At 55.8% G+C, this 12,803-nt stretch overlaps 1 protein-coding gene across 6 annotated transcripts in view; it reads left to right on the forward strand.

The window, feature by feature from the left end:
• LOC125450177 (uncharacterized) overlaps nucleotides 1–7,998 on the forward strand; it is a 116,322-nt gene extending 108,324 nt beyond the window's left edge. For all 6 annotated transcript variants that reach the window (XM_059643508.1, XM_059643512.1, XM_059643509.1 and 3 more), the window contains exons 109-115: nucleotides 817–969; nucleotides 2,024–2,179; nucleotides 2,876–3,031; nucleotides 3,603–3,755; nucleotides 4,403–4,564; nucleotides 6,556–6,665; nucleotides 7,585–7,998. In XM_059643508.1, coding sequence (XP_059499491.1) covers nucleotides 817–969; nucleotides 2,024–2,179; nucleotides 2,876–3,031; nucleotides 3,603–3,755; nucleotides 4,403–4,564; nucleotides 6,556–6,665; nucleotides 7,585–7,740 — 1,046 coding nt within the window. In that variant the 3' untranslated portion in view covers nucleotides 7,741–7,998. The remainder of the gene's footprint in view (nucleotides 1–816; nucleotides 970–2,023; nucleotides 2,180–2,875; nucleotides 3,032–3,602; nucleotides 3,756–4,402; nucleotides 4,565–6,555; nucleotides 6,666–7,584) is intronic.
• Nucleotides 7,999–12,803: the final 4,805 nt, after the last annotated feature.

The raw sequence follows: 12,803 nt of genomic DNA on the forward strand, positions 1-12,803 counted from the left end.
GATTCTGTTTCAGTGCAAGTGAGTGCGAGAGAGTGAGTGTCTGTTTCAGAATGAGTGTGTGAGAGTGAGTGTGATTCTGTTTCAGAATGAGTGTGTGAGTGAGTGTGATTCTGTTTCAGTGCAAGTGTGTGTGAGACAGTGAGTGTCTGTTTGAAAATGAGTGTGTGAGAGTGAGTGTGTCTGTTTCGGAATGAGTGCGTGTGAGAGTGAGTGTGATTCTGTTTGAGTGCAAGTGTGTGAGAGAGAGTGAGTGTGAGTCTGTTTCAGAATGAATGTGTGTGAGAGTGAGTGTGATTCTGTTTCAGTGCAAGTGTGTGTAAGACAGTGAGTGTGAGTCTGTTTCAGAATGAATGTGTGTGAGAGTGAGTGTGATTCTTTTTCAGAACGTGTATGCATGTGAGTGTGCGTCTGCTCCAGACTCTGTGTGTGTGTGTGTGTGTGTGTGTGTGTGTGTGTGTGTGTGTGTGTGTGTGTGTGTGTGTGTGTCTCAGTCGTACACCAGCTGAGAGCAGGGAACCTCCGCACTGATCCACAGTGGAATCTGATTGCCAGCTGATAACCGGCCCCCGCTTCTGACGTCAGAGATGTGATCCCATTTTCACTTTGGCTGGTGATAGGAGTGAGGATTTCACAGAGATACATGGAATTTCCAAAATTCCTGCACCTTCCTCCATTCAGGGGCGATGAGTCTGGTCCATTGACGATGGAAGAGTTGTGGGAGTCCCTTGTTCAGGGCTAGTGTCTGACTGCAGCAGATCAGAGAGGGTTGTGTGTTTTGGTACCTACTCCATCGATGCATGTCTCTGTAACCTGCAGGAGATGATAGCTGTCCCGCTCCCCACCGCCTCGAACCCATGTGTGACATGAACCTGGGAGATCAGTGCAACGGAGATGAAGACTGTGATGCCTGGCAGAGCTGCTGTCAGAGCAAGTGTGGAAAAGTCTGTATCCCCAGCATCATGGATGATGGTAAGTTGTGGGAATAACGAGTGAGTGAGAGCGACATAGACAGGAAGGCGGGGGGATTGTACCTGGAGAATGGTACTGAGAGAGAGAGAGTGCGGGTAAATGGAACAGTGCAAGACAGAGGGAGGGACCAGGAGAATGGCACAGAGAGGGAGAGAGAGTGGCTGAATGGGACAGGGAGAGACAGAGAGCGACACCGAGAATAGCACCGAGAGAGAGAGAGAGAGACGGGGGGGAGGGTGGGTGGGAGGCCGGGGGCTGGGAGAAAGATAAGGAGAGAAGGGGATGGACCGCGAAATTGGGACAGAGAGAGAGAGAGAGAGATTGAGAGAATGGTGCAGAGAGAGGAGGGACTGGGAGAATGGGACAGAGAGAATGATTGGGAACTCATGACAGAGTGAGAGAGAGTGTGATGCAAGAGAGAGGGAGGTGAGGAAAGAATAAGAGCGAGGAATGTCGAGGAAGTGCCATAATGAGTCAGAGCCAGGGAGACACAATGATATCGAAAGAGTTGCAAACTCCGATTGAGACAGACAGGGAGAGGAGGAGACAGAGAGATGGGACGAACGAGACAGAGAGAGACTGGGTGACAATCAGGAGGAATGAGTGTGATTGAAATAGAGAGGGGGACGTAGAAAGGGATTTTGAAGGGCAATGAGAGTGGGACGTCGGAAAAAGAGTTTGACAGCGAGTGAGTTGACAAGGCAGTGAGTGATGGAGGATGAGAAATGCAAATAATGTGGGAACTGACACAGATGAGGTTTAGAATGAGATTTCAGTTTTATTGTCACGTGTGGTCGAGTGCAGGAATAGAGCAGTGAAGTGAAAATGGGACACCGTCACCATTGTTCATCAAGCAAGATGGAGTTAGTGCGAAGAGAGCGCGAGGGAGAAATGGAGACGGACAGAAAAAGGTTAATGTCCCTCTGCTGCACTGGAACTCCGATAGTGCCCTTTCCCTCTGCACTGACAGACCGACAGCACGGACCCTATTTGACCCAGTGGCCCTTCTGGGCCTTGCTTCTCCACCAGTAACCTCCAGCGTGTTGTGTTGTAGATGAGGAGGGAGACTGCCCTGATCGATACCGGGCAAAGTGGATCTGTGAGAGGAACTCGAGCATGTCGTGTGTGAGGGACGAAGACTGCAGGAGCTGGGAGCAATGCTGCGACGTGGGCTGCGGGAGGAGATGTGTCCGCAGCAGCTCACTGCACAGTAAGGGCAATCCGGACACAGAGCCTTCGGCCTTTGCCCCAACCCCCTTCCCATTTACAGTGTGGTTTCAATGCACTGAGAACCTCCGCCCAACTCAAGCACAAACACACGCGCGCACACCCAAACACACACATCCACGCTCTCACACACACATACTCTCACACATCCTCACTCTCACTTTCACTCTGACACATACACAATCACACACACACAGCCAAGTTTGTGACCCTCTGTAATCACTGAGGTTGGAGTATGGCAAGAGAGCACTCCGCCTTGGTGTCCATACTTGCTGTGATGCAAGTGACGTTTGTCTCTTGCCTGAACCGGGAAACCCGATGCAGCTTCGCGTTACCTTTTAGAACGTTGAACATTACAGCACAGTACAGGCCCTTCGGCCCCCGATGTTGTGCCGACCTGTCATACCGATCTCAAGCCGATGTAACCTACACTATTCTATTATTTTCTGTCTGTCCGGGTCCTTTGTGCTCCCTGAGCCAATGTGCCGACGGAAAAGGTGTACCGTCTGTGTGTGAGCCCTGCTGTAAGCAGTGACGGGGAACGAAGACGGGGGGAGGTTGCAGTGTGGTTTTTGGGACGTGATGGTGTGTGGTTCCCCTGCGGGCCTGCGTCTGTAAATGAAGGTGTTAGCCTCGGAACGGGCTGTGTAATAATCTCTCGGTGTGTGTGCCCACACAGAGGGAGGGGCGCAGTGCCCACAGAGCAGTGCCCTGGGCAAGGTCTGCACCATGAAGCTGGGAGATGAATGTGAAGCAGACACTGACTGTGACCGTTGGCAGATGTGCTGTGACGCCGGCTGCGGAAGAAGATGCGTCTTTCGTTTCTTCAAAGGAGGTAAGAGGGTGGTCTCGGGACGAGGGGTTTGTTCGGGGATGGACGGTGGTTGCGGGGGGGGATAATGGATTCAGATTATCAGGGAGTTAGCTGTCAGTGTGTGATCATTGGGACAGTGCAGAGGAGGTTTTACTGTGTATGCAAGCGGGTATTGTCCCTTTCCTAGGAGTGTTTGATGTAGAGGGTCAGTGCAGAGGGACTTGGACTCTGTCCCGAAACCCCTGTCCTTGGGAGCGTTTGATGGAGTGGGGACCATGTAGAGGGAGTTTGCTGTGAATTTTTCCCCGTGCGGTCCCTGTCCTGGGAGTGTTGGGTGGAGGAGGGACAGTGTAGAGGGAATTTTACTCTGTATCTCACCCCTTGCTGTCCCTGTACTGGGAGTTTTTGACGGAGTGGGTACTGTATAGTGGGAGTTTTATCCCGTATCTAAGACGGTGCTGTCCCTGTAGTGGGAGTATTTGATGGGATGATGATGTCGAGAAAGCTTGACATCCGGGTGCGGTCACTGATGGTAACCTGAGACTATGGCTGAGATTTAACCCTGTCTGACCCCTATCCTCCTGCTCCCCAGAGAACAGGAGCTGCCCAGCTGCCGAACGCCTTACCCCGATGTGTGACATCAACTACGGCCAGGAGTGTCGAAACGACGATGACTGTGATCTGTGGCTGTCGTGCTGTGAGGCTGGATGTGGGAAGCGATGTGTCCGTCGGTATTACGCACATGGTGAGGACGACTGACCCCTGCACCCCCAGCCTTGCTACGCCGAGCAAATGCTGCGCACCCCTCACGTACCGTTTCTGACGAAGGCAGAGACCCTGTCTGTCCCAATAGCCCAAGCCCAGCCCTGCAGTTAGAGCATTCAGTTTGAGGATGTTTCCTGTTTGAATGTGGGCTATGTATCTGTGATAGATGGAGGGTGAGGGAGGGTGGTATAGAAGGAGAGCCCTTTGTGTGTCCCAGCTTGTTCAGATCCGTTTCAGGATTGTTCCCACTGCGATCGGATTTCCCATGGTATTGTTCAATCCCAATGTAAACCAGTCCCGGTCTGTGAAATCCTATCCTTGTCAGCTTGTTCCCACTGGAATCTACTGCTCCTGAAACAACCACAAGCCCACGCGCCATCCCAATTCCAGCACCCGTCGTCCCCTCACTGATTTGTGGTAATGGGCCGACCCTGAATGAACCCCGAAGTGAAACCCTCCGTCCTTGTCTTTACAGTGCCCCCTGCAATGTTGCCCCTTTATCTCGCGGTAGCCCTCTTTATTCCCGGGATCTTCCCACCGGAGGGATATTGGGAGTGTCATTTGGAATTTCTGTATTGGGAGTTTCTGCCTAGACTCTGACTGGAATGTGATTTCACCCGGAAACAGGAAAGCGAGACGCGCAGTGTCCCAAACCATCCCAAACTCAACATATCTGTGACCGGGACGACGGTGAGGAATGTGAGGGAGACGACGACTGCACAAGGTGGAAGCGATGCTGTCAGGTCGGAGATTGCGGAAAACGCTGTGTCTACGGGGTCCGCAGGCGAGGTGAGAGTGACAGAACACGTCTCGCAAAGAGGATTGTGTGCTGAGGAGAGCGAGGGTCTGTGAGGGAAGAGAGCGATCCGTGTGTGAGAGAGAGGGAGGGGAGCAGTCCCTGTGTGAGAGAGAGAGAGAGCGAGGGGAGCGTTTCCTTTATGAGACAGAGGGAGTGCAGTGGTCCCTGTGCGAGAGAGAGAGAGAGGAGAACAGTCCCTGTGAGAAAGAGAGCGAGGGGAGCGGTCCCTGTGTGAGAGAGAGAGAGAGAGGAGAACAGAGCCTGTGAGAGAGAGAGTGAGGGGAGCAGTCCCTGTGAGAGAGAGGGAGAGAGTGCGAGGGGAGTGGTCCGTATGTGAGAGAGAGCGAGGGGAACGGTCCCTGTGTGAGAGAGATGGGGGGAGCGGTCCCTGTGTGGGGGAGAGAGAGAGGAGAAGAGTCCGTGTGTGAGAGAGAGACAGCGGGGAGTGGTCCCTGTATGAGAGAGAGCGAGGGGAGCGATTCCCTTATGTGACAGAGGGAGGGCAGTGGTCCCTGTGAGAGAGGGAGAGAGGGTAGTGGTCCCTGTGCGAGAGAGAGTGAGAGAGAGAGAGGAGAACAGTCCCTGTGAGAAAGAGAGCGAAGGGAGCGAACCCTGTGTGAGAGAGAGGGAGGGGAGCCGTCCCTGTGTGAGAGAGAGAGAGAGAGAGGAGAACAGAGCCTGTGACAGAGAGAGTGAGGGGAGCAGTCCCTGTGAGAGAGAGAGAGAGAGAGAGATAGTGGGGAGTGGTCCCTTCGTGAGAGAGAGCGAGGGGAACGGTCCCTGTGTGAGAGAAATCGCGGGAGCTGTCCCTGTGTGTGAGAGAGAGAGAGAGAGAGGAGAACAGTCCCTGTGTGAAAGATAGCGAGGGGAGCGATCCCTGTGTGAGAGAGAGGGAGGGGAGCGGTCCCTGTGTGTGTGTGAGAGAGAGAGAGAGGAGAACAGAGCCTGTGACAGAGAGAGTGAGGGGAGCAGTCCCTGCGAGAGAGAGAGTGGGGAGTAGTCCCTCTGTGAGAGAGAGAGAGGGGAGCGGCCCCTGTGTGAGAGAGAGAGAGGGGAGCGGTCCCTATGTGAGAGAGAGTGAGGGGAATGGGCCCTGTGTGAGAGAGAGAAATGGGGAGCGGTCCCTATGTGAGAGAGAGAAATGGGGAGCGGTCCCTGTGTGAGAGAGAGAGGGGAGCGGTCCCTGTGTGAGAGAGAGAAATGGGGAGCGGTCCCTGTGTGAGAGAGAGAGAGGGGAGCGGCCCCTGTGTGAGAGAGAGAGAGGGGAGCGGCCCCTGTGTGAGAGAGAGAGAGGGGAGCGGTCCCTATGTGTGAGAGAGTGAGAGGGGAATGGGCCCTGTGTGAGAGAGAGAAATGGGGAGCGGTCCCTGTGTGAGAGAGAGAGGGGAATGGCCCCTGTGTGAGAGAGAGAGAGGGGACCGGTCCCTGTGTGAGAGAGAGGGAGGGGAATGGGCCCTGTGTGAGAGAGAGAGGGGAGCGGCCCCTGTGTGAGAGAGAGAGAGGGGAGCGGTCCCTATGTGAGAGAGAGAGAGTGGAGCGGTCCCTCTGTGAGAGAGAGTGAGGGGAATGGGCCCTTTGTGAGAGAGAGAAATGGGGAGCGGCCCCTGTGAGAGAGAGAGAGAGGGGAGCGGTCCCTATGTGAGAGAGAGAGAGGGGAGTGGTCCCTCTGTGAGAGAGAGGGAGGGGAATGGGCCCTGTGTGAGAGAGAGAAATGGGGAGCGGTCCCTGTGTGAGAGAGAGAGGGGAGCGGTCCCTGTGTGAGAGAGAGAAATGGGGAGCGGTCCCTGTGTGAGAGAGAGGGAGGGGAATGGGCCCTGTGTGAGAGAGAGAAATGGGGAGCGGCCCCTGTGTGAGAGAGAGAAATGGGGAGCGGTCCCTGTGTGGGAGAGAGAGAGGGGAGCGGTGCCTGAATGAGGGGAGTGGGGAGTGTCAGTCTCTGTTCCAGTTTAAGTTTCGCTCTGTCTATCTTTCTGATTCCCAGAGAACTGCCGCTCCGACGGGGACTGCAGCCCTCATCAACAGTGCTGCAAAGGACAATGCCAGCTGAAGTGCAAATCGTCTGCAGATGATCCAACTCAGTCTGACTCTGAGGTCAGTTCACAGCGTTTTCCCTGCATACCCCGTCCATTTTTCCCCCCCGACCCCCACCCTGAATCCTCCTATCGCGATGTGTCTGCAGCAGCTCCTGCCCTGGGACCAGGGGAAGGGGAGTTTAACTGGAGATGGTGCCCTGTTCTTCTGGGTATGTCAACACCCCTCTACCCCTTTCCCCTGTCTCTGCCTCTCTCCTCACCCCCGCTCTCTCCCCTACCCCTCCCTCTTTCCGAACCTTCTCTCCTTCCCTACCCCCCTCTCTCTTCCTGCCTTTCTCCCTAACCCCTCTCTCACTTGCATGACTCTCTTCCCTTCTCCCCACCTCACACCCCCTGTCCCTTCTTCTCTCCTTCTCTCCTCCTCTCACCCTCTCCCCACCACTCTACCCATTTGCCAACCTTTCTCCTCACCTTTCTGCCTCCATGCCTCTCTTCCATCTCCCCACATCTCTCCCTCTCACTCCACCTCTCCCCTGTACCTGCCTCTCTCCCCTCTTCCCGCTTCTCTCCCCCTCTCCTTGCTCCTCTCCCCCTCCCCCTGCTCCTCTCCCCCTCCCCCCATCTGCCCCTCTCCCCCTACCTCTCTCCCCACCTCTCTTCCCCCTGCCCCCGACCCCTCCCATCTTACTACCTCTCTGCCCCTCTAGCCTGGAGTCTCACCCTCCTCCCCCAACTGTCTGTCTCCCACTCCCCACCTCTTTCCCCACCCTGGCCCCGCAACTTGTGTCCAGTTCCAAGCTGTTCATTTTACATCATCTCACATATGGCGATCCCAAATCCAAACAGAGGGTTGCGAGGGACAGGCACTCAGTGGGACAGAGACGGTCGATGGGAAAGAGGCGAACCCACACCCCCTCCCGTCCTGTGCACACCACTCTCCCATTCGACAGCGTCTAACCTGTGTCCCTCTTCCACAGGCATCTTCCCCAGGCAGAGCTCGAGGAGGAGGGAAGGAGAGACCTGGCCACGGCAGGAATCCGGACTCGGGGAGGAAGGAGGAAACGAGAGTTGTGATCCCGCAGGATGAAAACGGTGACGATGAAGGCATTGCTGCTTGTTTCAGAGCAGAATGATTAAAACGGGTAGCGAGAGAGAGTGAGGCGGGGAGAAAGGTGTTTTTTGTGGGGAATGGGTGTACCACAGGTAGAGAAATAGGTCAGTAGACTGTGGTGGGGGCGATGGGAGGACGAGATGTAACATCATCAGCGTAACATAAATACTTGGTTCGTTTTAGTAAAGGGAGGACACTGTCTAACAGTCTGAGCACAGGGAAAGTCAGCATTGTGTAACAGGAGCGAAAGTATTCTGCAAATAAATTCTACATGCTGCAACCACTTGGTGTAGATTCTGCCATTCATTCTTTGGCCAGCCCAGAACTATTCAACTGCAGAAGGCAGGATGCCTGGTTTCAGCTTCGCTGCTCACATCAAAAATACTGAAGGGCAGAAGTGAGAAATCCTAGCGAGGCCCCAAATTATCCCCACTTAGTTCTTCAGCACATTAACCAGACCCTCCGACAGAGCCCCCTCCCTCCGCACTGACCCTACGAGAGCGCCCGCTCCCTCACCATCCGTCAGAGCCCGCTCCCTCAGCACTGACCGCCCGACAGTGCCTGCTCCCTCGGCGCTGACCCTCCGACAGCGCCCGCTCCCTCAGCACTGACCCTCCGACAGCCCCGCTACCTCAGCACTGACCCTCCGACAGCGCCCGCTCCCTCGGCACTGACCCTCCGACAGCGCCCGCTCCCTCAGCACTGACCCTCCGACAGCCCCGCTACCTCAGCACTGACCCTCCGACAGTGCCCGCTCCCTCAGCACTGACCCTCCGACAGCGCCCCCTCCATCAGCACTGACCCTCCAACAGCACCCGCTCCCTCGGCACCGACCCTCCGACAGCGCCCGCTCCCTCGGCACCGACCCTCCGACAGCGCCCGCTCCCTCGGCGCTGACACTCCGACAGCACCCACTCCCTCAGCACTGACCCTCCGACAGCGCCCGCTCCCTCGGCACCGACCCTCCGACAGCGCCCGCTCCCTCGGCGCTGACAGTCCGACAGCGCCCGCTCCCTCAGCACTGACCCTCCAACAGCGTCCGCTCCCCTCAGCGCTGACCCTCCGACAGCACCCACTCCCTCCGCACTGACCCTCCGACAGCGTCCGCTCCCTCAGCGCTGACCCTCCGACAGCGCCCGCTCCCTCACCATCCGACAGCGCCCGCTCCCTCGGCACCGACCCTCTGACAGCGCCCGCTCCCTCGGCACCGACCCTCTGACAGCGCCCGCTCCGTCAGCACTGACCCTCCGACAGCACCCGCTCCCTCAGCACTGACCCTCCGACAGCGCCCGCTCCCTCGGCACTGACCCTCCGACAGCGCCCGCTCCCTCAGCACTGACCCTCCGACAGCATTCTCACTCCTTCGTTAGAGGTTGAGGCTGTTGTACTGTGTTTGATGTCAAGGTGTAACATTCCAGTGCTGGCATAAAAAGTTATTGTTTTTATCAAAGTGCCTGACATTTGTCAATCGACTGGTCAGTTGGACCTGGGTCTATGCAAAGTACCGACGAGGAACCAGCATTCCGACACAAATAAATAAGTTGGAACTGCGCGAATTGTCGACGTACAGTGGTGCTGTGTGTCACTGGAACCCACCTGCAAATGTCCTGAAAGACATGTACAGATGGACACAGACTGAAACGGTGATGTGATGGATGGTGAGAGACCCTGTGAACTCAGTTCGACGATCCCTTATCTGACAGGGTTTCACCAGGATGTTCCGTTTGTCCTTCCCCCAGCAAACTGTACTTCTGCACCTTTCTCCTCCCGGCGATTCCCGCAGGCCTGTAAGGGACAGCGGCCAGAGTGCGGGACGCTTTGGTGATGAGCCGAAACCTGCGGTACATGCCCAGGGAAATGAGCCGGCTTGCCTTCGCTGTTCAGTTTGCTGCTTCGTTGGCAGGTGCGGGGGCGGTGGGGGGGGTTCTTTAATGGTCTTTCCTGAGGTCCACGGGCTCCCGGCTCCAACTTGCGCCCCCACCAGAACGTTCGGCTACCTGTAAACCGAGCACAGACTCAGTGGCCGGTGGAAGCCCTCTGCCATCGTTTGCCCACCCCAGCCCGAGCTGCGAGCTACCCTTTATCCACGTCCCCGGGAGCCACTCCAGCCCCCGCAGCATCTCCCCAGCCGCTGACAAAGCAGAGAGCAGCTACAGGCAGAAGTGAGAGCCGGCGGCAGCTTGGATCGGGTCTTTCCCCGCCCGAGTGCCCCAAGAAAAATATGCAGGGGTCAGCTCGGAATGAGGCGGGAAAGACGGTGTCCGTCTACGACGCATCCACGAGTCAGCCAACCTGAGGCGGATTGAACACAGCGCAGGACACGGTGGTGTGCCAAACTATCACCTGGAACCTCAGGCTGATCTAACCTCCACCCCAAACTTAACCCTAACCCTAACCTAAGCAGATAAACAGAAAGCGGGACGTAACACCAGCGCTTCGTCGGAGGCTCACTGATGACGTTACCTAGAATGGTGACGAAACGTCTGGGAACTAACCTTCCAGCTCAGCGAGCAAACTCACATCCAGAACCTCAACCTGAGCTACAAATCTTCTCAAAACACGTTGATATCTGTACACTGACTGGTGTCTCTCAGTCCCCCCTCTCTCTCTCAGGGAGATATCTGTACACTGACTGGTGTCTCTCAGTCCCCTCTCTCTCTCTCTCATGGAGACATCTGTACACTGACTGGTGTCTCTCAGTCCCCCCCTCTCTCTCTCAGGGAGATATCTGTACACTGACTGGTGTCTCTCAGTCCCCTCTCTCTCTCTCTCAGGGAGATATCTGTACACTGACTGGTGTCTCTCAGTCCCCCCTCTCTCTCTCAGGGAGATATCTGTACACTGACTGGTGTCTCTCAGTCCCCTCTCTCTCTCAGGGAGATATCTGTACACTGACTGGTGTCTCTCAGTCCCCCCTCTCTCTCTCAGGAGATATCTGTACACTGACTGGTGTCTCTCAGTACCCCCTCTCTCTCTCTCTCTCAGGGAGATATCTGTACACTGACTGGTGTCTCTCAGTCCCCCCCCTCTCTCTCTCTCAGGGAGATATCTGTACACTGACTGGTGTCTCTCAGTCCCCCCTCTCTCTCTCAGGGAGATATCTGTACACTGACTGGTGTCTCTCAGTCCCCCCCTCTCTCTCTCTCTCAGGGAGATATCTGTACACTGACTGGTGTCTCTCAGTCCCCCTCTCTCTCTCTCAGGGAGATATCTGTACACTGACTGGTGTCTCTCAGTCCCCCCTCTCTCTCTCAGGGAGATATCTGTACACTGACTGGTGTCTCTCAGTCCCCCCTCTCTCTCTCTCTCAGGGAGATATCTGTACACTGACTGGTGTCTCTCAGTCCGCCCCCCCTCTCTCTCTCAGGGAGATATCTGTACACTGACTGGTGTCTCTCAGTCCCCCCCCCTCTCTCTCTCTCAGGGAGATATCTGTACACTGACTGGTGTCTCTCAGTCCCCCCTCTCTCTCTCTCTCAGGGAGATATCTGTACACTGACTGGTGTCTCTCAGTCCCCTCTCTCTCTCTCTCAGGGAGATATCTGTACACTGACTGGTGTCTCTCAGTCCCCTCTCTCTCTCTCTCAGGGAGATATCTGTACACTGACTGGAGTCTCTCAGTCCCCTCTCTCTCTCTCAGGGAGATATCTGTACACTGACTGGTGTCTCTCAGTCCCCTCTCTCTCTCTCTCAGGGAGATATCTGTACACTGACTGGTGTCTCTCATTCCCCTCTCTCTCTCTCTCTCAGGGAGATATCTGTACACTGACTGGTGTCTCTCAGTCCCCTCTCTCTCAGGGAGATATCTGTACACTGACTGGTGTCTCTCAGTCCCCCTCTCTCTCTCTCAGGGAGATATCTGTACACTGACTGGTGTCTCTCAGTCCCCCCCCTCTCTCTCAGGGAGATATCTGTACACTGACTGGTGTCTCTCAGTCCCCCCCTCTCTCTCTCAGGGAGATATCTGTACACTGACTGGTGTCTCTCGGTCCCCCTCTCTCTCTCTCTCAGGGAGATATCTGTACACTGACTGGTGTCTCTCAGTCCCCCCCTCTCTCTCTCTCAGGGAGATATCTGTACACTGACTGGTGTCTCTCAGTCTCCCCTCTCTCTCAGGGAGATATCTGTACACTGACTGGTGTCTCTCAGTCCCCTCTCTCTCTCTCAGGGAGATATCTGTACACTGACTGGTGTCTCTCAGTCCCCTCTCTCTCTCTCAGGGAGATATCTGTACACTGACTGGTGTCTCTCAGTCCCCCCTCTCTCTCTCAGGGAGATATCTGTACACTGACTGGTGTCTCTCAGTCCCCCCTCTCTCTCTCAGGGAGATATCTGTACACTGACTGGTGTCTCTCAGTCCCCTCTCTCTCTCTCTCAGGGAGATATCTGTACACTGACTGGTGTCTCTCAGTCCCCTCTCTCTCTCTCAGGGAGATATCTGTACACTGACTGGTGTCTCTCAGTCCCCCCTCTCTCTCTCAGGGAGATATCTGTACACTGATTGGTGTCTCTCGGTCCCCCGGCCTCTCTCACGGAGATACCCGTACCGGGGCGTAGTGTTTCAGTTTCCAGGGAAGAATGTATGATGGTACCATCATTGCTCTGATGTTTCTTGTTTTACATTTTGACCGAAGGTCGTTAGCTGCTGAGTCGAATTCAATGGGAAACTCTCCCTGAAACACCGCAACAGCCCCGACCTCCGAAGCCCACAGCCCACACTCTGCTACGCTTCGAATGTTGTGCGATGTGGGATGAGCAGAGGGCTTGTTCATGCTCCGGCTACACCAGCCCTGTCCCTGCATCTGACAGTGAGTGAGATAGAGAGAGAGAGAGAGACAGAGAGCATCGCAGTGCAGCTGGAAGGGGGTTACAGAAAAGGGAGGGGGTTACAGGGATAGGGAGGGGGACGGAGGGGGTTACAGAGACAGGGAGGGGGTGTAGGGGGACGGAGGAGGTTACAGAGACAGGGAGGGGGTGTAGGGGGACGGAGGGGGTGACAGAGACAGAGAGGGGGTGTAGGGGACGGAGGGGCTGACAGAGACAGGGAGGGGGTGTAGGGGGACGGAGGGGGTGACAGAGACAGGA

This window comes from Stegostoma tigrinum (assembly GCF_030684315.1).
Source record: "Stegostoma tigrinum isolate sSteTig4 chromosome 44 unlocalized genomic scaffold, sSteTig4.hap1 SUPER_44_unloc_1, whole genome shotgun sequence".
Classification (NCBI taxonomy): domain Eukaryota; kingdom Metazoa; phylum Chordata; class Chondrichthyes; order Orectolobiformes; family Stegostomatidae; genus Stegostoma; species Stegostoma tigrinum.